The sequence below is a fragment of the Diadema antillarum genome, unplaced genomic scaffold, assembly GCF_040938485.1.
Source record: "Diadema antillarum isolate AM-2024a unplaced genomic scaffold, OU_Dant_1.0 scf00000205, whole genome shotgun sequence".
In the NCBI taxonomy this organism is placed as follows: Eukaryota; Metazoa; Echinodermata; class Echinoidea; order Diadematoida; family Diadematidae; genus Diadema; species Diadema antillarum.
In genome coordinates, this window is record NW_027271094.1 from 250,606 (window position 1) to 276,692 (window position 26,087).

The 26,087-nt window shown below is 40.4% G+C and overlaps 1 protein-coding gene across 1 annotated transcript; it reads left to right on the plus strand.

Moving 5' to 3' along the window:
• Positions 1 to 1,370: 1,370 nt before the first annotated feature.
• Positions 1,371 to 23,283, plus strand: LOC139723987 (urocanate hydratase-like). Its single transcript, XM_071635184.1, has 18 exons — positions 1,371 to 1,496; positions 3,045 to 3,175; positions 3,968 to 4,061; positions 4,870 to 4,929; positions 6,032 to 6,160; positions 6,887 to 6,948; positions 7,468 to 7,534; positions 8,015 to 8,196; positions 9,067 to 9,117; positions 9,289 to 9,351; positions 10,172 to 10,351; positions 11,011 to 11,108; positions 12,283 to 12,364; positions 18,683 to 18,804; positions 19,318 to 19,388; positions 20,393 to 20,591; positions 21,153 to 21,334; positions 22,439 to 23,283. The coding sequence occupies exons 1-18, from the start codon at positions 1,371 to 1,373 to the stop codon at positions 22,577 to 22,579; spliced, it is 2,040 nt and encodes a 679-aa protein (XP_071491285.1). The 3' UTR covers positions 22,580 to 23,283.
• The last annotated feature ends 2,804 nt before the right edge of the window (positions 23,284 to 26,087 follow it).

Sequence of the window (26,087 nt, forward strand, 5' to 3'; positions counted from 1 at the left end):
CGTTTCACGATCTGGGGTGCACACTGCTTTTGGAAATTTTGGACACATCAAAAGTATAAAAATGATCCCGGGACAACGTTAATAGCTAAATCTGTAACTGCTTGATCTCTCAGTGCGTCTTTCACTGTGCAATAATTAAGTCCATGAAGGTGTACCGAACGGGGAGGGTGTTGTCCCAGAGGGGATATCCCTATCCCACACGCAGACACGAGTGACACGAGTGAACTTTTGCATTTTTAGAACTGAAATCCAGCGATCTATAGAGTTCACATTTTAGCAGGCACATTTAGAAAATTTTGAATTAAAAAAACAAACACACATGGGGTGCCCCACTCCCTTCTACAGAGGAAGCTTTTGTCTTTTTACATTAGAAATTCAACGATCTAGTGCATACTTTAGGTGGAATATGTTGAAAACTTGAATCTGAACTCTTTTCTGTGCATGTCTATTCCTTGTGTTGGGGGATGTGGGAGGGAGTAAACCCCCCCCCCCCCTCCCCCCGAGGGAACTGTTGCATTTCTGAAATTGAAATCCAGCGATCTAGTGCACACTTTTTCTCTGAAATAGCTAGGAATTAGCAGGGAAGTGAGGTCTCACTTTCCTTTCAGCTGGAATTAGGCATAAAGGGCCTGTAGGATGTAAGGCCAACCAGGGCTTGCTCCAATATAACCATGGGGGTACAAAGACCTTTGTACCTCCAGTCATGGTATAACACTATAGGCAAACCAGGAATAATGTGCACGCAATAAAACTGCACTCACATAAACACGCACATTTTTTTTTTTTTATTCTTCATTCGAATTTCGTTCAATTTCATATCACAGAATTCACTTTCACAGAAACAAAAACAAAACATGATGCAACTTAAACTGCATTACACTTTAACAATTTTATTTTTCACAGGGGTCTATGTCCCCTCCCAAACGTCAGGGGTGCTGCAGCACCCCTGTGCCCCAGCACGCGAAATCGATCAGCTCAAGGTCCATTGTTGATGATTTGGTGCGCTCGGTGATTGGTGCCCGGCAAATACGGAGGCCACTATGCACATAATAGCGCGCGCTACCTGCCTGCGAACCTGTAACATGTTACCTAGTACCTTTATAGCACTCACGTCCCACACGTAAAGTCGGTCGTGCCTGCTTGCGTGGATTTCGGTAAAGAGCGACTAAGTTAACGACACTTGAAACTCAAGAGACAATAGTTTCAGAAGTCTCAGATTTCGGAACGAATGCCGAATGCGAATGCCGAATCTCGTCTGAGCGAAACCAGTCACTTGATACACGAGTCATTTTCGTCGCCGCGCTTCGCCTGCCGTACTACTGACTGAGTCGACCTTCACTGCATACGACTACGTAGCAGTGTAGTAAACAATGGGAAGTTTGAAGGAGCTCTGTGATGGGCTGCCCCTCGATCCACTCCCCCGGCCGCGCCCCCGTGACGAAAGCGTAGCCCATGCTCCAGTGCGCAACACGGACCTATCTCCAGCCGAAACACGTGTACGTGGCAAATATGAACAGGCCTAGAGTCTACTTTATTCTAGTGAGGTACTTTGTACAAGTGAAATACATAGTTATCTGTAGACCAAAGAGGAGCAAATTCTTCGATTTCCAGTTAAGTTTTTAACAGTCATGATTCCTACAATAGCAGTCATACAATCGCTTACACGCTTACGGCACTCATTCAGTCAAAAAGCCTGGAGGAATAAAAGTGATTACATGCCTGGCCATCCATGCAGCTAAATGTGTAGGCGTAGTCTTTAACTTTAACCCTCAGACTCTTTGCAAGTTGCACGATTGTAAACTGTATCTAGCTTTTGTTGTAGACTCTGCTCGTACAATACTGAGAGAGGCATTCTAATTTCTAGTTCTGTCTAGGCATTGTAAAATTCTACCCCATGTAATGTTGCATTCAGAAGCAGCCTATCATATTGATGGGGAAACTTAAAGATAAAAAAAAAATGCGGATCATAACTGCATTCAGCCTCTAATATTAACCTCTGGATTGTTGAATATTGTCTCTATACTCAAGATGTGACTTTTTACTATGTAAGGTGGTGAACTGGTGGTAGTCCATGTTTGATTTCTCTTGTTTTTTGTTTTTTTTTTAAATGGCGTGAAAAAAGCTTATCAGATGCGTGTAAGCTACATGTAACCTCTGAGGCAGGAGTGTCATGCCCTGTGCACGAGACTTGGTAGGTCACTGCATGTAAAGTGGCAAAATTGTGTGGCAGGGCACTATAGGGCACCACTTAGACTTGCACAGTATTCCATATATTCAATAGCATATATGGCATGGGTTTAGTGAGTGCAGAAATTCAGTGAAACGAGTAGGCCCTATATAATGAGGAATATTGGCCAGTCCGTTTATTGTGCCACCCTCACTAGATGATATGTCATAATATTGGACCTATAGTCCTATTCAGAAAAGACAGTTCAGGATATTCATATCATTTCATATCAAAATTTATATTCCTGAAGCTTGGTACTGAGATGTGGAAATCTTACATGTACAGTATCCAGTCTTCTGGGCGGGGGAGCTTTACTCAACTGCTCCGTTGACTTTGATCTGATATCCTGCAAAATTGATAATGTTTACTGGTATAACATAATGTGTACATAATGGACTTAGTGCCATGGTTAGCTGCAGAGTACTAATATACATGTACATGAATTTGCGTGGTGTGATAGTTATTGCTTTTTGCAAATTTCAAAAGAAATATCATGCAAATGCCTTTGGAAATACAATGTACTGAATTACATATTATGTATGAATAACACGAAAATGCTGTCACTGGTGAAACTGTAAACAGTTAGGCCTACCTGCCCAGTACAGAATATCAATCAAAGCAAAGCTTTTCACCAATTTCAGTACATGGTACACATCTTCATTACTAAATAAATTGTACGAGTAATGAAGTCATAGGAAACTTAGAAAAGATGCCATTATCTAACAACCTGCCTACTGTTACAAGTCAAGTGGTAACACACTCGCATACAAGGTGAGGTGCACCAAAGATGTTTTCTTTCTGTAACTTGTTACGGCAGCTGGCTCTACAAAATGCCCTGCGCTACTTCCCATCCAGCCTTCATGAGGAGTTGGCACCAGAGTTTGCGGAAGAGCTTCGGAACTATGGTCACGTCTACATGTACAGGTTTAGACCCCAGATGGAGATGCGGTAAGTGCCCAAAGTTATAGAATATGTCAATGGCAATTCGTACACAACAAAAATTAAACACAGAATATGGAGCATGGTAGTAAATGGCAACAATCTCGAACCATTTTAGATTGTACTGGAAGCTGCAGTGACACTATATCAAGTACAGAAAAAGAAAACTAGCAGGAAAAAGAAAGATGTATTTTCATCTGATTTTATTATGGAAAGTGAAAAAAAGTGAAGCACAAAAATACTTTGAAACATAGTTTGCCTATTAAAAGAGTCCTGACCTTTTGTTATTGAGAGACTGAACTACATATATCAGCTCTTTTCAGCTCCCATGGTTTAGGCTGTAAACATCTGATCAGGTGATTTGAAGTTGTACTACAAGATTGAGGTTGTGTGCAGATTGGCACAAATTCAGTCAGTATGTGCTACAATATTTATTGCTATCATTATTGATATTGTTGTTATCATTATTGTCATTGCAATCTGTATCATTTGTGTGTTTAAAAAAAAGACAAACCACTCTGCCTCACAATTATTTCATTCTTCTCACTATTCTTATTATAATTATTTATATTTTCATTGTTATTATTAACAGGATAAAAGATAATGATGAAAATTGTAATAATTGTAATAATTATAATCATAATCATAATGACATAATTGTAATAATGATGTTGAAATCCTTATCATCATCACTGTCATTTTCTTCATTATTATCATTATTGATATTATGTTGTTGTAACCATACAGGCACAAACTTAACCATATATGCATCTAATATCACTTTCAATTTCCATCCTTCAGGGCCTATCCCATTGATGAATACCCAGCCAACTCCAGGCAGGCTGCAGCCATTATGCTCATGATCATGAACAATCTGGACCCTCGTGTGGCACAGGTTAATAATGTCTCTTCATAGTCATTCCCTTTCAGGCAGCCTTCCATTATTTTGGACACACTGCACTTACACTCAGCATTAGCGTTAACTTCATTGTTGTTTAAATCAAATCAATCTGTTCGTTGTATATTCATGTACTACTGTATGTAGTGGCACTTTGTGAAAAAATTACACAGAGCCCTACATGTACATGTGCTGGAATTAAGTTAAGATATAAAGCAATATACACTGTAAAAACATTTGTTATCAGCATTTGATGGGTTGTGTTCACATATTTGTTTAGTAATATTGACACAGGCCACATTTTATGGTCTGTATGTGCATGAGAAAATAATGCCTCATCTTATAATATATGTGAGTGTATTTATGTTTTGGCTCTATGTAAAAGAGGAGATCGTGGATATGTACACTGACTGACACTGAAGGATGAACGTGAATCCATACCTGCACATGAAACAAAGCAATGACATTGGTAGAATACTGAACTGGTGGCCAAGTAGGATCTTGAATACAGTCTCTTGTGCAATTGGTGTACACACTGTATGTTCATGGATTTAAATCATGTTTGATGTAATCATGGTATTGTTCCCTGAAAAGGTGAAACAGAAAAGCGGTACGTGTACCTCCAATGCATTTACCATGTACAGTTGTATACATTTACATTAATTTCTTCAAAAGGAAATACACTGAAAGTACATACTGTAGTTTGATGTGCTTGGGAAAACTGTGTTGTGTACCTGTATGTCATTTTCTAAACAGAGTTGTTAGTTATCATCATAATGGCAATTTTTTAAAAAATGCTTTCTAGTTTCCCCATGAGCTTGTCACCTATGGCGGAAATGGACAAGTCTTCTCTAACTGGGCCCAGGTGAGTGGTCGTAATGATGATATCATAGAACAGGCAAAATTAAGAAGACAACCCCCCCCCCCCCCCCAAAAAAAAAAAAAAAAAAAAAAAAGCTGGAATAAAAGTTGAGCTTCACAGGAATAGAATTTTGTGAGAGCAGTACATGTTCACATTTGAAACTTTGTCTCAAAATATGAAACTGGTAAAGGTGGTGCTTTAATCCTACATTTGGCCTGCTTTTTTTACTTTGTGCCTTGGTGACACTGAGCTAGATGGTTGCCTTCTCAATAATATGAACACAAAAGTCATCTCACTAACAAAGTATATAGAATGTAAAGTCAAGGTGAAATATTGACATGTTTTCTTGATGAAAATAAATGTATTATACATTTTAGAGAAGTATGCATGTTTGCATTTGAATTGTTATTGCTGTGCAAGTTGTAGAGAAGTTCTCTTGTCTGTGTGATGATCATACAATGTTCAGATGTCCTATTCATGGTGGCATACAGTACTTTATATTTTACCCCCATTCTGCAGAGTTTTTTTTTCCCTCATCATTTACTCATTGGAAGCAAAATTTGTTGCTCCTGACCACCAACTGAAGCGGATTGGATCGCAGTCTGATGAATCCAGCTTGTGTTGGTCGACTATCAGGGCAGTGTCAGACATGTCGTGCTCGACCCTCATTGGATGGTCTTGCCTCATTGGATCACGCCCGACGTGTCTAACACTTCAGTTGGTGGCCCAAAGCAACAAACTTTGTTTCCAATGAATGACTGGTGAGAAAAACATTTCCGTGGAACGGGGTATTAGGAAAAACTTTCTTTGCAGTTTGATGCAACAGGTTTCTCTCCAGCACATACTACTGTAAAAGTGGATATTTTCGCGCGACTAATTTTTCGCGCTTGGCCCAGTAAGAAGAGTTTCACGTGTTTTTAATTCCGCGGAATCAAGACATCACGCACAGGAACATATGGCAAGCAAAAATATTCGCGTGCTTTTATTTTTGCGCTAGTTTTTGGTTGCGCGAAATGCGCGAAAATTAAACACCGCGAAAATTTCCACTTTTACAGTATAAGAAAGTATGGCCTTTAAAGCCTATCTCTTTCTTTGATTGGAATAGTTCTGGCTTGTGATGTACTACCTGGCCCAGATGAGTGAGGAACAGACCTTGGTGATGTACTCTGGTCATCCATCTGGCCTCTTCCCCAGTCACAGGGAGGCTCCCCGTGTGGTCGTCACCAATGGCATGGTACCCAGTGACTTAATTAACCCTCTCTCTCCTCTTGTTTATAAACTTGTGTGACACTTTTCTCGTAACATCATACTGTTGCCCTCTTGCTCTGCCAAGTGTTTGATTTGGGTGGGCTGGTGTAGGTATTGTACAGACAGGCATCATGATGATTTTCTTGTATTGATTTCTGTAGGCAACTGCTGCTTTATTACTCTAGCCAATGTTGTAGAAAGGTTTTTAGCTTGTCTTTAATCCTTACATTGTGTATGCAATAATTGGAAATATCTATTTCATATAGCATATTATGATTAGTCAATGACTTTAATTTCTTCTTTCTTTCTTTTCTCTATTTCTTCCTCTCTTTTATGCTGTATGAGAGATTGTTAATGCCCTGTGAGCACTCAGACTGAGTGGTTAAGGGCATTACAAATACTCTCTATTATTATTATCATTGTTAATATTATTATTATTATTATTATTATTATTATTATTATTATTATTATTGTCATCATTATTACCCTTTGTTCTGAAATACTTATGGTATAGGAAGAATAAAAGTACTTTACATGTTATATTTTGTAAAATGCAATTGAGTTTGTAATTTGTGTGCCATTGGTATGTGATATTGATTATGTTTTAGGCTAGTGTAATACTTAGCTAACTATTTTAGCCAAAATTGATTGATGATTGAAAGATACTGCAACAAACTAGTAATGATGTTGTTTTTTGTGTCTATGTTCACAGATGGTTCCAAACTACTCAACAAGAGAAAACTACAACCGTCTCTTTGCCATGGGGGTCTCCATGTTAGTAAATTAACTGTCGATTGTACTCAAGTTGATGTGAATGTTCTGATACTGATTAAAAGAGTTTAGCTACTATGATTATAAGAGAAGAAAGTGATTTGATTAAATATTAAAGTCTATCACGAAGTGATTAGGCTTTTTCTTTTCCTGGTACACGTCAGCTAAGATTTATTGAATCATTCATCTTGCTGAACCACAAGGTACTGATAGATGTATACATGATGAAATTTAAGTGAGACAATTAATTGACCGCAAGCATTTCAGTTTTACTAACCCAGGTACATATTGGCTTCACAAACAATAGGCAAGAAATTCAATGGAATATAATATTCTGATTTCGAAGGTTATAACTTATCATCTCCTTAATGTTATGGAGATTGTCATAATTCTATTGATTTGTGTAACTGCTGTTATTTTGAACAACTTTTAGATTTATATTTTTCTGGAAATCTCAGTCATTTGTCAATTGTATTGACAATATTATGCTTCTCTGCATTACTTTTGCTCTACTGTGTGAAGGTATGGGCAGATGACAGCAGGAAGCTATTGTTATATTGGACCCCAGGGGATCGTTCATGGGACAACGGTAAGATATGTAGCCAGCATCCTGCTACAGACAGGAAGTGCTGTGATGTCCATCTTTTTGGCCTTCAGTGCAGTGGTACTCATGTCTTGATTCAATGTATGAAGATTTTCTGTAATAGCTTCAACCTTTATAACCTACCTTTACAGGAACTTGAATTAGTTCAATTACAGCAATGTTTTATGATGCCATTTTAAAGTAATGAAAGGATATAAGTGGTTTTGTGCTCTTATTATGTAGTCTGCAGATAGGTATTTGATGCACAAATGCTAAAAACCTATACTGAAGTGTTCAGATCATCCCTTGCTGGATTGCATTCACTATGTACAAATATAGTATAGTGGGTAAATTATTGCTCTGAAGTACAATATTGTATTTCAAACTCTTCAAGATTTGTTTTCAATGTTGCCAGTGTGAAATAATGTTAATCAATGCACTATTGAAGAAACTGGGCTAGTGCTGACCTTTTACTTCCTTTTGCAGCTGACAGTCCTCAACGCGGGGCGTAACCACCTTGGCACCAGCGACCTGAGGGGGCGTGTCTTTTTGACCTCAGGCCTTGGGGGCATGAGTGGTGCCCAGGCCAAGGCAGCGGCGATCTGTGGGTGTGTGGGTGTGGTGGCTGAGGTCAGCAAGGAGGCACTGATGAAGAGACACAAGCAGGGGTGAGGATTCCATTGACCCTTGACCCTTGACTCTTGACCCTTCCAGCCCTCTTCTTCTTCCCTCTTCCCTATTCCCTCTGTACATTCCTCCTCTTGCAACTGATGCTGCACACAGCAGGTCTCCAGTTTCCCTTTTCTCTTCCTTTTTTCTTGTCCTTTTTGTTGCAAAATCTTGTCTTTCAGGAGAAACTTCAGTTTGGGTTTTAAAAAAAAAAAGTGTAAATATTAGTTTCCTCTCTTTTAAATGCAAAGAAACTTTAGTAGTGACCTTCAGATGGCTGAACACCTTCACGCTTTCCTACCATTATCTTGTGGATGTGATACAAGTGATGCACATTTATACACCAAAGATGCAATTTTAGGAAGAATCTTGGTTAATCCACTGCATGTATGTTGACTATTACCTCCAAGTGTTATGACACCTCTCAATCTTCTAAGGCAGTTGAGATCTCCTGGGATATGCCATTATAGCTCAACTTGTAGGATCTAGACTCTCGAGCATGAGCTCCCTGGTTCAAGTCCCCTTGCTGTAGCAGTCGTGCCATTAGGCAGGGCACTTTATCCTCATTGCTTAGTTCTTCAAAGAGAACTTTAGAGCTGTTGGTCCAGAGGTAATTTTGCTCGTAGACATTGCAGCGCTTCCATAATGGCCGTGAAAAATAAACCCAAATTAAATTTGTACCAATGCCTTATTCTTCAAAACCCAAGTTTTCTTATATTTCTGTCTATTCAAAGTAGAACAGGATTTTGGTACTTTTGAAATACTTTTCCCTTGTGCTGGTTAAACAATCTTTGCTCCTTCTCAAACAAAACGTGATAATATTCATTATGTCATTTGTTGATGTGAATTGTCCTCTATTATCCACACAGATGGGTCATGGAGGTCATAGATGATGTAGATGCACTCATACAAAGAATCAGGTAAGACAGTCATATATTTCTGCTATGCTTTACTCATTTACCTTGGTATGAGTGCTTTAAACTCACTGCATCATCTACACTGTCGGATTTTATTAAGACTGATGTGATGCCTGAGGATAATATAAATTATTTTACCCTCCTGATTCCTTTTCTTGTCATTGTATTCGGCAGACAAGCAAGACAGGCAAGAGAAGCTGTCAGCATTGGTTACCATGGCAACGTGGTGACTGTATGGTGAGTCCGTTTTCTAGTTGATATATAGCATTATTGAATATGATCATGTTTATGATTAGTCTGCTCTATTCAGAGATGTCTGTGACTTTTCCTATCTATCTGATAACCATGAGGATTATGATTTACGTGCATGTCTTAAATGCGTACTGTATTTGGTGTGACTGTTGATATTTCTTTTACAGACATAAGATACGAGTGACATTCCGGGTCTAGATTGGTGTATGAAACAAGTATGTGAATGAAGTACAGTCAAACCTGTCTATAGCCACCCAAGGGAGACGAAAAAAAAATGGCCGTTATAGACAGGTGGCCGCTATAATTGGGTTATCCAAGTACATATAGCCTAATCATGTACATGCACATTGTACATGCATGTGTGTATGTATGCACTCGTGTGTTTCATGCATTGAACAATGCATGGTGATTATGAAATTGTTGCACAGTAGCATGTGTATAATTCTGAAGAAAGCTTAACACTAGTGCATTGCTATGACTGAATGAGTGATGACTGAAGCGGTGGTGATCACTGAACGTTGCCCAGGAATAAGTGGCAGGACTACAAAGCAGCAAAACACGCTGAATTATCTACTCGGCTACGGCTCCATCGGTTCTTTGGCCGCTATAGGCAGGTTGAAAGCTCCCACGGGAAACAAAAGTTGTGGCCGCTGGCCGCGTTAGACAGGTGGCCGCTATACACAGGGTCTTAAACAGGGCTTTTCTCTCGGGGGGATTTTTCAGTGGCCGTTATAGACAGGTGGCCGCTAAGGCAGGTTCGATTGTATGTCTAAACTTTCTCCACATCCTTGGCGTCTTCCTCCAGGGAACAGCTTGTGTCTGTGTATGAGGCCACTGGAGAGCTACTGGTAGATCTGGGCTCAGACCAGACCTCCTGCCACAACCCATTCAACGGAGGCTACTACCCAGTCCAGCTGACCTTTGACCAGGCCAATGACATGATGGTCACTGACCCTGTGCGTTTCAAGAACCTGGTGCAGGAGAGGTGTGGATTTCTACTTGCTAGTCAACCCATATTGAAAGTTGTTTAGTCAAGACATTTTGCTTCTTTTTTTTTTTCTTCTTCTTTTTTTTTGAGGGGAGGGGGGATATATTTAGGATTTGTGTATATTGGTCTCTGTATGTGTTCCTCGAACTAATATGGGACATAGAATTTTCATTTTCATATGCACCAGGCAGTGAATAGCATGTGAATGTTTTTAGTGTATAATGCAAAGAAAGTTGATTTGGTCTGAGAGTAATGTGGTGTATGTGCATGCTGGTTAGTACTGATGGTCTAAATTTAAAGCATAGGTATGGTAGAATACACCATGTCTGAGTCTAGCTGTTTTGTCAGTATTGTGATATTGCCGGAAAAGTCTGTCCATGTATATACAGATAATTGTTGGATCTGTAGTCAACCTTGCTTTAGTCGACCTCGCGTAAGTAAAATAATTGCCTAAGTATAAGGTCTTTTAAAGTCCTCTTCTCTTTATATTCTTTTACTTGTACTCTCTCATTACTCAAATTTTCTCGAAGTTGAAGCATTTCTTCAGTCCAAATAGATTCAAATAGATTCATCTTAGGCAAGGTTGGCTGTAGTGTCATCTATATGTGATTGCCCTCTACTGTGTGTTCATCTGTCTTTCTCTCCGTCTGCTCTAGCTTGCGGAGGCAGATTGCAGCAATCGACAGACTGTCGTCACTGGGCATTTACTTCTTTGACTACGGCAACGCCTTCCTTCTGGAGGCTAGCCGAGCAGGTCAGTGTTAAGAAACTTTACCTCCAAGATTGCAGGAAAACAAAATGTTCTCCAGGCCTCGAATTATCCGACGGCCACCGACGGCCATGGCAGTCGGTGCCCCTTTCGTTGGCCGCAATGCCTTTTTTAAATGTGCCCTTTTTCTTGTGGCCGTGCCGTGGTGCCCTTTTAGAATGAAAGTTATTATTTATGATGTATAATATGCCCTTTCTCAAAGTCTACACTTAAATAAGCTTGAACAACTTTCCTGATCTCAAATATCATACCTTCAGTTCACTCGCGTCCCAATATATCTGATTCAAACTCAAAGTATCTTTCCGAGATACGAGACGACGTGTACGTACATGTACGCCCGACCGGCTTTTACCGTCCCGACTGCCTCCGCAGCGCAGCGGCCATAGAGTTACTAGCTAGGCAGCGGCGGGCTGGAGCAAGTGGTCGCAAGCCATGCTAAAAAATGCCAGGCCTGTCGGACGGCTGCGAGCATTGCCATCTCTCTCGCTCTGCATTCAAAGCAAAATGGCGCCGCAAGTGCTCCAAAGCGAGCCCGGCGTATGCGTTGAGAACGTACTGTATTACAGAACCTACATTGTATTGCGAATGGCCTACTGCCTAACGTCGTCTGCTGCGGAGAGATCTTATGCGTGCGTGCGCTGCTAGAGTGTAGCAGCACGGTCAATAGCATACAGCTCTATGGGGCATTCACATCACATATAAACACCCAACATGCCCTTTCCAATGTGGCCTTGGTGCCCCTCTGACTGACCTAAGTGCCCTTTAATGGCTGGCCTCTTGGAAAAAGTGCCCTTTTCTAAATGGCCTTGCCCCTCCAAAATCCTATTTCAAGGCCTGCTCTCATTCTCATGTTCATTTCTAGTAATTCTTTCAAGACAAGATTTTCACTTTCTGCATAACAGATGTTATATGTATCTGGCTCAAGATAAAAATGTAATTGCTATAATTTGCAACAGGAAGAGTCTTATTTTCTTCTTCTTCCTCTTTTTTTACTCAAGGCAAAAGCCACTGAGATGATGAAACACCTAAGTGGAATAAGTAAGGTTGCTTTTCTCTTTGATTCTGTGTGTACCATCTGTGCTGATGATACATTATAGTAACAATAAAAGATACAAGAAGCTAGATATAAGATGTGTGTACCCATTTTCCGTCTTTCTAGGAGCCAACATCCAAGCAGAGACGGACGGGGCCAGTGCAGGAAACCGTTTCAAGTATCCATCCTACGTCCAGGATATCATGGGGTAAGTTGAAGGGAATTGGGCCAACAGGGCAGTGTTTCATGAAGCTTGTTAGTCACTGACAACTGTTTAATGCTACTGAAATCCTCACATCTGATTGGCTGAGGGGAAATTCCTAATTCACTGGCAAAACACTTGATGAAATGCCCCCTGGATGCATATCACATGTCATATCATATCAATGTTGATAGCAATGCAATGTCTAGGTCATACATTGTATCTAGACACCGCATTGTGTGGTAGACTGGAACCATTTGGTTTCCAGCATTGTCGCCAACAAGTTGGGGTACGTTGTGTTTACTTACTTTACTTGGAGTTTACTTGGATTTGCCCCTCCAGGTTTCGCTATCCCTCTGATATGGGCTGTACTTTAGGGGATGGCTGTTCCAGTGTTTCTCAAGGATAGTTTTAAATTGATTGACACTTGTTGCTCTGACAGCTGCGTCTGCCAAGGAGTTCCAGTTGTTACAACTGCGAACAGAGAAGGTCTTGTGGTGCAGCATATGTTTGGATCTGGGTTTTCTGACTTTCATGCAGTGGCCTCTGGTTCTTGAGCTATCTACCGATTTGAAAAATTTGTGTACACAAGGTGGTCAATCCCGTTCATGATCTTATATATTTGTAGAACCTCTGCTCTTTGTCTCCTGTATGCAAGAGTCTCCAAACCCAGGGCTTTCAGTCTGTCTGGATATTCCAGGTGGCAAAGATGTGGAAGTTGACATGTGGCTCTTTGCTGCACTTTCTCTAACAAATCCTCATCTTTTTTTAGCATAGGACACCATACCGAGTTGCGATATTCTTGTGTGGGTCTGACGATAAGACTTGTAGAGCTTAAGCCATCCTCTTTCATTCAGGCTAGAAAAAGGATCTATTCAGAATGCCAAGCTTGGTATTGGCTCTTTTGGTTATCTCAGCTACAACCCGTACTTGCTCAGAGAACAAAAGTGCAGAGTCAAAGGTCACTCCAAGGTCTTTCTCATGTTCAGCCACAGGGATCTTTCTTTGGCTACTAGTTGTTGTTATTGTGTAGTCGTTCTTCTGGTTCTGTTTCCCGTAGTTAACAACCTTGCATTTTGTGATGTTGAATTGCAACTTCCATTTGTCGGCCCAGGCTGAGACAGCATGAATGTCCTTTTTACAAATGTTCTGCTTCGCTTTGATTTTCAACAACATGGTATAACTTGGTATCATCGGCAAACAATTTAATTTCAGATGTCACCTCTTCCGGCAGATCGTTAATGAAGCAGAGAAAGAGCACTGGTCCCAACACGCTGCCCTGAGGGATCCCACTGGATACTGAATGTGGAGATGACAGTTTACCATTCACAATGACTCTCTGTGACTTTCCCGTCAAGTAGGCCTCTATCCAGTGGAGAACATGACCAGTTATTCCATTGGCTTGTATCTTGCAAAGCAGGCATTTGTTGGACACAGTTTCAAATGCTTTCCTGTAGTCTAAATAGATACAGTAAATACAGTGACTGTTATTTATCTCTGCAGTCCACTCTTCTAGCACCTCGAGAAGTTTGGCCGGGCTAGAGCTGCAGCGGACATGGTTGGTGATGTCATCAAGAGTTGAGACAGCTGTCCTACTGTACTTCTTGAACAGGCTGAAGCCAAGGTTGGGTGAGAACTTTGTGTGGCCAGCCAAGAGGAAGTTGAGAGTGATGGTGTGATGAAGTCCTTTCATGGTATGCCAACACAAGTACCATAGCAAGAACTTGTTCTTATTCTGACCTGCACAGTTATCACAGTGCAGGTCAAGGTGATGTTCTCTGAGGCCGTACTTCCAAAAGAAGAAATGCAGGTAAGAAATGACCGAGATCGATCCCTTGGACAGACACATCGCCTTGTCAATCAGGAAGTTCACCTAAGAACAAAAAATATAACAAAATATAAAGATAGCAAAAGCATGAGTATTACAATCTTTGCACTGAGAGGTTATTACGGTAATTTTGAGCTATGATAATCTTAACATCTCACCTGGCCAACACCTTTGCAGCTTCCTCCAAACACACCACACCACTTCCGGGGGGTCAGAAAGTACATCGGGCCAGGCTGTAAAGGGTTGGATGGAAAGTGAACCTGCTGTATGTGCATAATCAATCGGGGGGGGGGGGATATCAGGTCACGTTTCCTTGATGCGGGGTCGTCGTTGCTGCGGTTCGCCTCCACCATCCATTGTAGCACCTCTCGTTGCTGTTTTGCAGAGTTGAGGTGATTCAGGTGCTCCCTGGCCCGGGCCTCTTTTTCCTCCTCTGTCAGGTTGGCCCTTTGCATTTGGTACACTGCCAGGTTGTTTTTATGGCACTGCCAGCATACAGTCGCTCATGGGCGGCAGATGATGATGGGGGGGGGGGGGGGGGGGGGGGTGAACTGTTTCCACATCTTTAGGAACTCTTTTCCCTGGAGAGAAAGTTGTTAATAAAAAAAGACAAACACACAAAGTTCAATGAATATTTTAGATAGTCTTATACATGTAGTGTGACTTATGGTTCGGACTAGCGTTTTAATTTTATAAACACTCTTCCAGTATACTTCACAATACATGCATATCTTGACACTTTCATGTTTTGTCCTGATTTTTAAGAAACCAGTTTTTGTTGATACATATAAGATTGCTTAAAAGATAGATCATAAAAAAAATAAAATCTTAAAAACACAGGTGCATTAAGAATGTAATAGTTTTTGATTCATTCTACTTTTATCATTCATATTCAGCTTTACAATGTTTCAGTCTCATTGAATTCAAATTGTATCCAAATTTTGAAATAAAAAATGACATAAAGCCCATCATTACAACAAGCAGCAAAATTGTGTGATGAACATACCTCGTTTCTCCATGATGCCAGTGTACACCCCCCACACCTTGGCCTGGGATAAGGATGAAGGCAGCAGTTTAACATCCAGACTTTTGTAACCTGGAATTCGTCCTGGCAGGAACACTGCATTTTCCTCTGTGAAGTTGATCAAGAACCTGACGACAGCCTATACGTTTTCTGCCGAGTAGCTCCTTGTGTTGAATCACTTCCCTCCTGCCTTGTGGGTCACAGAGCATACTCCGTGTTGGCGAAGCCATTTCTTTGGCCTTGTCAACTTATCCTTGGAAATGCTAATAGTAAAGAGAGATAGAGAGAGACAGACATTCACACATAAATTAATATGATAATTAAACTTCATATTTTCACAGTATTAATGTGCTATGTTAAGTAACTTGTAAACACACTGCTAAAAAAAAAAAAAAATCAAAAATTCATACATTTTGCATTTTCCAATCAACATTACAGCAAACGTCTCAACCAAAAGTATTCAGTGTTATGAGCCACTTTAGTGCATCAACTCTGGTCTGCTTTGATCTGACAGAACAGTATGTCAGTAAAATTTACTGAGCTTATTTTTAGAAATCCTATAGGGCCCAAGTACAGCTGTACATTGTGGAGAGTGGCATGCACCAACCAAAAATAATAATTATAAAAGAAAATCATAATAATAGCACTTAAACACATGCCTCTTGCACAGCAACATAATGTGCTGAGTTACACATTATGTAATTAGGTCAGTACGTTTAGACATTGCATTGCATGAAATAAAAATTTGAAATCAACATTACAGCAATCTTTAATCCTAAGAAATCTGATCACATGAATTCTGAACTGCTGAACTGTAGTGCTCTTAGAGCAACAACAAATGGTGTCACGTGAGTGACTTTTTTTTCTATCTCTGCTACTCTGACACCGAAAGAATGGAAATTCAAACTGTTTGCATGCTGTTATATTCGAGTTTAATCTTTGTAGCTTTCTCGTTCACAGCATATAACAATACATTGAGCATAAAAAGATAGTCGGAAACAAATTACAAATACATAACTGGGTTATCTTGGATGACTTGAACTGGTGATCCCCTCAGCTTGGCTCAGTCGTCATCGATGCCCAATACCCTCGTCGTCGACCTCGGCACAGTCGCTTGGCTTGTCTCTTGGAAGCACCCCTTGACTTGGCCACTCAGCTAGACGCTACCCTATCGGCGGTTCTCTCAGCTCCTCGGCCTTCACTAGTCCCTGCTACCACGCAGACTCCTGCCTTGACCCGAGCTCAAGCGACGGCGAGCAGGCAAATGGAGATTGAGCTCCGTACCAAAGTTCGGATAATAATTGTCAAAGTTCAGTTTATATCAGCAGCTGGAGCTCGCATCTCACCGACGTGGAAAACCCCCAGAAGAACGACTGCTGCCTAAGTGGAGATCTATGCTGGATGTCTGATTAAAGTGTTTCTCCCCGATCCTCTACATTCATCAGCTTTTTATTAGCTTCCCTAGCCATAGACATTTACACTAAAGTCCCTTACCCTCCCATACACTTGCTTTTTCATGCCTTTCCTACACTAAAGAAGTCATCCAATCAGCATGCTTAAATATAGCCCTATTGAAACTCTACACAATACGTCTAGCCATCGTCTAGACTGCTGTTACATAACATCTCTACTCATGAACTTATGGACAATAAACTACAACCAGCACCCTAGTGACACTGACCTAGCTGAGTCTTGACTGAGCTAGATAGCATTCCTCGCCACCACCTGGATGGGAGCTATTACATAACACCTCTATTGACTCAATTTCTATAGTCCGAGTAAATACACAATACTGCAAACCAGGCATGCTGTTGCCATGCTATTTCTTTAACTTTCGCTTTGTCTCATTTCATGCGAATGCCGTGTCTGAATTTAACTGATCTAGACATGCTGTTGCTATGCCAGTTTATTCTTTAACTTTTACTTTGTCTCATTTAATATGAATTTCCAGACAGTCAGTTTCTTGCAGTTTGACCTAGTGGCTTTCTAGGACAGCTTTAAAGCTCTAAATCTTTGCAAATTCAAACAAATTCGATTTTACTTCACTGGCCAAAAATCAAAGATAAATTTCTCTCCTGACAAATAGCAAGGCTGTGATACAGTGCATACGATTTAGGCCTACCAGGTTCTAATGCATATTGTGGTCTATTATTTGATTGTATCTTTTTGCTCTAGATCTAACATACAATGTACGTACAAATTCAAAAATCGGAACATGTCGGTGCAAATCCTCTGCCCATTGTAGGTGTAAGATGATCTGTCATGCTGGCGATCCTTTTGCTCCTTGCGCTTTGAACAGTTCGTTTTTTCCCCCAATGTTGTCACCATCTTCAGTTGTGCAAGTATGACTATGTCCTCTATCCGGGGAAAGTTCGAATATGGAGTACCTGTACTCCATAACATCCTGCTAGTCCAGGTGGTCCATCATGCAGTTGTGCTTTCGGTTGCATCTGAACTCCCTCACAGTGCTCCGCTCCTTCTCCAGATCCTCACTGTCATACTCCTTATGAATGTCTCTCTCAATTTTCTCGCTCATGTTCTCCAGCTGTTTGAACTCGTCCTCCTCATCCTCCTTATCCTCATCATCAACACTCTCCATATCTACATCTTCATCTTCTCAGTCGTGAAAATCTGCTTCGATTTTGTCTACCTCGTCCGTCTTCTCCCACTACACGTAGCAGTTCGGGCTATGTTGATCCGGCAGCCACGGTTAATACGAGAACTCGTCCCGACCGGCATTTTGTTTTTATACCCTCTGTTAACAGTGCACGGTCGGTGATTGGTAAATACGAGCGAAAGATGAACAACATTACTACAACAGTAGGAAGGCAAAATATGACGCAAAAAGAAGAACGAACAGACTGAAGAGATGTATGTTGAAATTTGTCGTTGATTTCACACCTGCGAACACAGGGAGAGAAAGCCCAGGTAGAACGCCAAATTAAAAAATGCTGCGATCCCATGAGATCCAAACGTAAACAAACAAGCGCGAGCCAGTTCACATTGACAAAGCATTCCTTTTCAAATATCAGTCCGTGGTTGATATTACGGGACACGAACAATATTTCCCATGTTGCCTATGCCATGCTTTATCCCTTTATGTGTTCAGGCACATAATAGCTTCCCTTGCCAAGCTTTTAAATCTGCATTTAATCACACTAAACTTGACCTAGTCCTAAGACAGCAAGCCTACTCAGAGGTAGCACTGTAACACAGTCCAACAAGAAGGCCACGGTGACACAATAAGGATTTGGGAAATAAAGTTATATCTACTCTTTGAAAATTAGTTTCCAGACACCTGAGCCAATGTGCAAAGGAAGAACTTCAGCTTGTGTGCCAAGCAGTGAAGAAAGCACATAGTAAAGATTAAAGATTTGCCAGCCATAGCGAGGCAGGGTTTCATCACAGGAGCCTAGGTACATGTATCTTCCATCATTATTGTTCCTTTCTGTACTTTCTTTTTTTTTTCCAGGGACATTTTCTCTCTTGGCTTTGGTCCGTTCCGCTGGGTGTGTGCCTCCGGAGACCCAAATGACCTCTCCATGACAGACGAGATTGCTACCAATGTCCTTGAGGATTTCATCAATGCGGGAGGTGATGATATGTTCTCCTCTGTGATAGTGATAGCAATGACAATGATATGGGATTTTATGTGTTTATTGTATTTTTCTGCCACACACAAGTTGAAACAGTGTGAACATACTCTGCATTCAAATATAGCCATACACGTAAAAGTGGGACCGAAGCTCAATGCGCACAAGATTTAGTGCAACTTTGAGGGTGGTTATAGGTTGACAACTTTGGAGTGTCATTATTTTCCAGCTCCCTCATCTTGGCTACTAGTATATTATCTAGAACCCAGCATTTCTAAGCAGTTCTAGTAAATCATCTTCCTTTTCACTTTCTTTCACCCGCATTGTGTGGAATTAACTTTAGAACTGACACATGATGGTGCAGTCGGGCTTTTCTGTATGTTACACAATGAAAGGTTCCTAGTGTGCGCATAAATGGTGTCAGATTTTTCCATTTCTTAAAACGTGAACTATGTGTTTACGACACTTCTTGCTGTTAGATGACATTTCTGGCTTTGGTTTTGCAATGTTTCAGTGCCGGAGTCAACAGAACTGCAGTATGAAGACAACATTCGCTGGATCAAGGAGGCAGGAAACCACAAATTGGTAGGTCACTTCCGTATTGGAGTCACTTCACAGTTTGAGCATTGTGAAGAGTTTTCCATTTGAAGTCAAAAGGGGCCTGAGCTTTCGATCCTAGCAGAATCTTTGTCAGAAGCAAACTGACAAACAGGCAGAGAAAGCAATCACAAATAATGTATGAGGACTACACACAACAAGAACAGTCATGGGAGGGCTGGGGACACAGAACAAAGAAAACGTAAAGGAAGGGTTGGAGGTAGTGGCCAAGGAGCCCAACAGGTAAAGGGAAAGGGGTTTTACATTTCTCAAATTTATAAATGCCACAATGGGCCAAACAACTGCCGACACTAGTGTGATTTGTAGATCTCAAACTTGTTCAGATGTAGGCTTGCTGTCAACCAGCTCTCAAGGGGTTAAACCTGGTGTCAAAACATGTAGCTCAAGAGTTCTGTTAACACATTAAGAATATACATTCTTGGTGGAGGTTGGAACATGTGACAGCATTGCTCAGTAGGCATAAGTGGCACACTGATGACCAAAGTTTAGAGATTCTCAATGTAGCATTGGAATGTCTGTCATGATGAAGGAAGCTAGCGACACGTGTTAAACTCACACATTTTTGCGATACATTAATTTTCGCGCATTTCACGCTACTTTTGGCTAGCGCAAATTTTAAAACCCGCGAAAACATCTTCACAATTTTCTCTGCCAATTTTGAATGAGTTGACAATTGTGCTGTGCGAATTCAAGAACCCGCAAATATGTTTTTGAGCCGCTCAACACGAAAAATTAATCACGCAAAAATATTGACGTTTACAGTAGCCTCTAGTCCAGAGGTACATAAAGAGGACCAATCTAATGCTGATTTTAAAATGCAAAATATATAAAACTTGATGATTTGAACGTCTCTATGTCTTAGAAATGCATGGCTTATTGGCATTGCCCAGTGGGATGTGTGAGGATGTGTGAGGTGACTCTTCACTTTGCTGATATTGCACTCAAAACTTTAAACACCTCTGTTTTGCAAGGTGGTCGGCTCTCAGGCCCGCATACTGTACTCTGACCAGAGAGGACGTATTGCTATCGCACTGGCATTCAATGAAGCTGTGCGTGAGGGCAAGCTGCGCGGACCGGTCATCATCAGCCGTGACCACCATGACGTGAGTGGGACGGACAGTCCGTACCGCGAGACGTCCAACATTTACGACGGATCGGCATTTTGTGCAGGTGAGTTTACTGTCAGGGTGTTGTGTGGGACAACAATGATCATAGAAATCACACAAGAGCCCACTACAGGAGTGAGGGGAATTCATGCCTCTATTTTAATTGTATTACATGGCTTGTTTTATTTCTTGGTTGTTTTTTGGGGTTTTTTTTTTGCTTGCTTTGTGTGTATTCTGTGTGATTGTATGGCAAATTTTTCAGTAGGTCATGGTATGATATATCCTTGCTATCTTTCTTTCTTTGCTCATATCATCTGATTTTTTTTTTCTGTAAAATGTGTGACAGATGACACAAGGCATGGCATTACGCATTGTTGCTATTAAGCAGTAATGCTTTGCAGTATAATCGTCAAGGACTTGTTAATTGTAGGAAAAAAATCATCAGTATTATTCATGCAGAGAATGCTCCTCACTAGTGGGATATTCTAATTCACTTGAAATGTAAAGATACGTAATTATGTGTATTCAATATTTAGTTTATAAACTTGTGCTCCCCACTCCGTACCCCTCCATCTTCCACATCTAATCCTGATGTCATCATTCTTTTCCGTGTCCCCTCCCCCAGACATGGCCATCCAGAATGTGATCGGGGACTCCTTCCGGGGAGCCACCTGGGTCGCGATTCACAACGGGGGCGGGGTCGGATGGGGCGAGGTCATCAATGGGGGCTTTGGTATGGTGCTGGACGGCACCAACGAGGCTGACCAGAGGGCTAAGAAAATGCTGGCCTGGGACGTGTCCAATGGGGTGAGTCTAGCAAGTTTGTGAGTGGCTCGAAGATCAGTCCATTTCTTGGTGCAACTTTTCATCTATATAGATCTCACTATACTGTTTGAGAGGTGTCAGTAGCTACAAGACAGTGTATCTGCAAAGTGTCACTCACCCATGTTGTAATTAGATAATGTGAATAAATAGCATTAGTAGTATGATGTTTTGCACTCGCAGAAAACGTGTGGTATTATCCAGTCGAGATTTTTAGCGACAAAGTGGATACAACAACTCTGTGTACTACCACACACTTTGGTCCCCAGGGAAGGTTTGCCTTGCCATGGGAAAGCACATCAGTGGAGATGAGTGTGGCAGTGAATGTATAGGATATCATACTGCCATTGGAGCCTTTGATACCAGTGATACCTTCTGGCACAGATGCAGCTGTTGTCTTTGCTGAGCGATATGTCTGATGTGGCAGGACTACAAACAGTGGAAGCATCCCTTGCCTATATTCAATGGTCTTGCTTTCGTTGTTTTGTTATTATCGATTCTGAATCTGTGGCAATTTTTATATGACAATCTGCTACAGATTCAGAGTTGATAAGAAAACAACTACTACAGCAAGATGAGTATATATAGGTGGTGGACGCTTGACATGCATCCCCTGTTCGTCGTCTTGCCGCATCAGGTGTATCACATAGCAAAGACAATAGTCTCTCCACATCAGCCGTTTAGTGTTACAGCAAAGACAATAGCTGCATCCTCCGCCTAGATTATAGGCAAGCATAGATGTGGTCAACATCACTCTGTTTTAAAAGTCACAAGATTTTGATAATGCCTCTGTATGGCTCACTGTAGATAGAGCAAGAGGGAATGATTATGAACAGTGCCCTGATCTTATTACCCAATTAGAGCTTCTTGTTGATTCATTCTGTTTGTTTGTTTGTTTGTTTGTTTAAAATTATATTGCCTTAAACCTCTTCCATTGTTATGCCAAAAGGCCCTTAACACTATAACATTGGCATAGCAGGGGAAGTTCTTTAAGGCCCTTCTGGCATAAGGCTGGCAATATTACCAGAAGCAGAAACCACGATTGTGGGTGTTACTGTTTATTTTTGGATTATTTTTTTTAAACCCCAGGTGAGTCGCAGAAGCTGGGCAGGGAACTCCAAGGCCAAAGAGACCATCTGTCGGGCCATGGAGGAGGACCCAAACCTGAAGGTGACCATCCCCCATGAAGTGAAGGACCCCGCCCTCCTGGACAGAGTCCTCCGGGATTGATGAGCGGGCGTGGCCAGAAGGATGATCAGTGTGAGAGGAATGGTTTCTTTGATAAGATATTTGATAAGAATAGACACAGTAGCTTGAAAGGATCTACGCGAGTAGAGGCAGATTGAAAAGATTTACTGTACAGTCAAACCTACCTGTTGTCAAATTGACTGATAGTAAAAGCATCCAAACTGTATACGGGCAGTTTAGGTTTGGGGCAATAATAGCGAGTTCACACACTATTCCAAGTTACATTGTTTTTCCATTAACAGGTTTTTAATGATCCTATACGTAAGTTGGAATTGTAATTTTTACCTTTACATCCAAGTCTTGTCTGAATGGTCTTCCTTGTGTGAATTGCTTCATTCATGTCTTTTATGATCATATGCTATAAAGAGTTAGGTTTTGATCTTTGTAAATTCTACAACCTCGTTTCTGTGGCATATTCATTTGCTGGAGTGATCAGTGGACATTTTAATGCATTTGTTGTAGTGGTCAGTGGACATTTTAATGCCTTTGTTGGAGTGGTCAGTGGACATTTTAATGCATTTGTTGTAGTTTTTATCTGCCATAGATCATGTCATACTCTCTTGATTGGTAATGCCTCATTTGCATATCATCATTGAAATGTAAATAGAATTAGATTAGTGTAAAGAAAATATGGTTTGTTGCACCGTACAAGTAGAAACCCTATGTATAAAATGTAGCACAAAAAATTGAAGGGTTTTTTGTATAGAGTGTTGTTATCTTTATGATATGAATGATTCATATTAATTTGTTCATGCAGTAGTAATGATAAGCAGGATATTTGTGATCTGTTAATACGTTTCTCTGAGGAAGCCACAGACATTAAAGCTGAGTAGACTCCCAACTAATTTGATTTGGCTGAATAAGGAAGATAATGAATTAAATAAGTGAATAACTGACTGAAAGACAAAAGACTGATTTTAAAGAATGCATCAACAGGCTGAACTTTTTCACTTATGTAAGTGTAAGAGATTTGTGTATAAAAATATTCCTATAACCCTGCAGTATTTTTATTTCTGACAATCCACTCCAATATGATTTGATTTGTGACAATCTATTTTGTATACAAAGACTTTAAATATTTGTATATGCATTCCACATACCCATTCCAGCACCATTGACTATAATAGCATGTTTTCTATGGTACACCTGCATTTATTAGCATGACTGCTGTGATATTTTCATGTGCTTTTACCTGTGTGCTGCGTTGCATATGTGCACAGTTTTAATTCTTGAACTGCCATATCTGTCATTCACTCTTTTGTGAATAGTTGTGACCTTCTTTACAAAAAGTGCTCATGAGCCTGGTGTGTTTTTGGGGTTTTTTTTCATTTAATGAGCAACCCAGATTTTCAAGTGGCATTGTACAGAATTGTAATAACATTGCTCAGAATTGTAGCAAAGCTTTTCACCTGCTGCGTCAGATGAAACATGTCACACCACAAAACATGCTCAAACAGACAAACTTCCATATATAACAAAGAGGTGATGTATCACCCATGTAACATTCATCATTTATTTTTTGTTTCAGTGCTTGTGCCATCTTCTGAAATGCTCTCCTCCTACAATTGCATTACTTGGACAATGTTCTATGAGTGCTATTATAGTCATAGGGATGACTACACTGGACCGACATTCTGTCAAAGAAAGCCACCAGTAAAAATCAAACCTGTAAATATAGAATATCACATCAAGTGTGAAAGATAAATGTGAATTCAAGTTCTTCCAGTGTCATGTCCTTGAATTCAAAATTCTTGTCTTCTGCCCAAATGAGAAAGACTATCTCTGTCAGTTCAGTCAGCATGCTGTCTGTGTACAGAGTGTTTCAGGTAAACAAGCCCCTCATTTCTTCATTCCTTTTATAGTGTCATTTACTCTTTGCCCGTTAGTTGTATATGTCATGCATTTTTCTGAAATATGGCTGATGATGGAATCACGCCGTGCCTTTGAATAAACCTCTATTTTCTTACATTTCTGAAATAATCATCTTACCATTGATGGAAATGACTTTAGAGAGCTCCTTTTGTCCTCTCACAATTTATTATTCACTTTGTTTGTTATTATTATGATGGTTATTTGTTGGTGTTTTTTTTTTTGTTTTTTTTGTTTTTTTTGTTTTTTTTTGCAAGTGTGTGGCTGATCGGAATTTATCCAATGACTTTGCTCAATATTCCCCAGACATTTGTGTTACACATGCTGATGAGTACCAGTACTGTCTGTAGAGATTATTTGTACCAAGTGAAATGGTGGCCTCATCAGACACATTGAACCATGAGATGGTTGGCCTTGTAGATTAGCTGTTGTTGCAGACCAAGCCTGCATGGCAAGCACATGAATGAGAATAGACATGTTTGTGACAGGTGTATAGAGGCCATCAGAGTGGGGCTGTGACTCAATCAACACATGTTTATACAACGTATGCCAGAAATAGTACATGTATTCCAACTTATACCGGTGAGTCATCACTGATGTGAATTCTACACTTGGTCCCTAAAACTAAGCACAAGACTCATTCCCAAGACTCTTCAGGGAATAATATCAGGGCTCAACACTGACATTTTTCTTGTGGTGGCCCATTCAGGCCGCTAAAATCTTTAAATCTGAATTGCTGTTGGCCCAAAAAAGAAATGTAGTGGCCCAAAATAAATGGGAACATACCAATTAAATTTTGAATTTTGAGAACCAGATTGGGCCACAGAAAGATGGCTTTTTGGAAATTTGATGACATGACATCAATTTTTAGTGGCCCCAGTAAGGCCACTGGGGCACTGCTAAAGTCAGGCCCTGTGATTTTTACCTAAAAATGGTTGTTTACATTGGTCTTCCTGTTTGTGTATGCAGAGATATCTTTTCTACACAAAATAAAGGGCTTTGATGTCCATATCTGTACTTGCTGTCCAGTGATTTGATTTTTAGTTTGACTTGAATGTTTGGTAGTTGTTGAGTGCTTGTGATTTACATTTTACTTGAATTTGAACAAAGGACACTGTTGTTAGAATTTAATGATAGTGTTGCGAAAAAGGGGAGAAGTGAATACCTCAAATGTGTCACATTAAAACAAGGACACACTTCACAGTAATACAGTGTATTTCAATCGATCAAATCTTCACATCTTTTTTTTTCTCCATATATATATGTGTGACCGTGCATCACAAAATGAACAAAACGTCGCACACACTGATTTTGCATGAGGACTGAAAATAGGTGAAATGGGTCAACCTAGCTGATCTTGACTTTTTCATATTTTCTGAAAGAGTAAGTCTTCTTCTCCATTATGTTAAAATTTTGGATCATAAAACGGTCAGGAAAGTGAATAGCAGTTTATCTCGAACATTTTTGGTAGAATATTGTGATTAGATGTGTCTTTAGAGTCCAATTTTCATTTCTGAGAAACCTTGCACACACTCTTCACTTTCAACTCTAATAACTTTTGAAAGGATGACACTACTGCTTTGAAAGTTGGTGTTAATTATGGACATAGTGTGTTTATAAG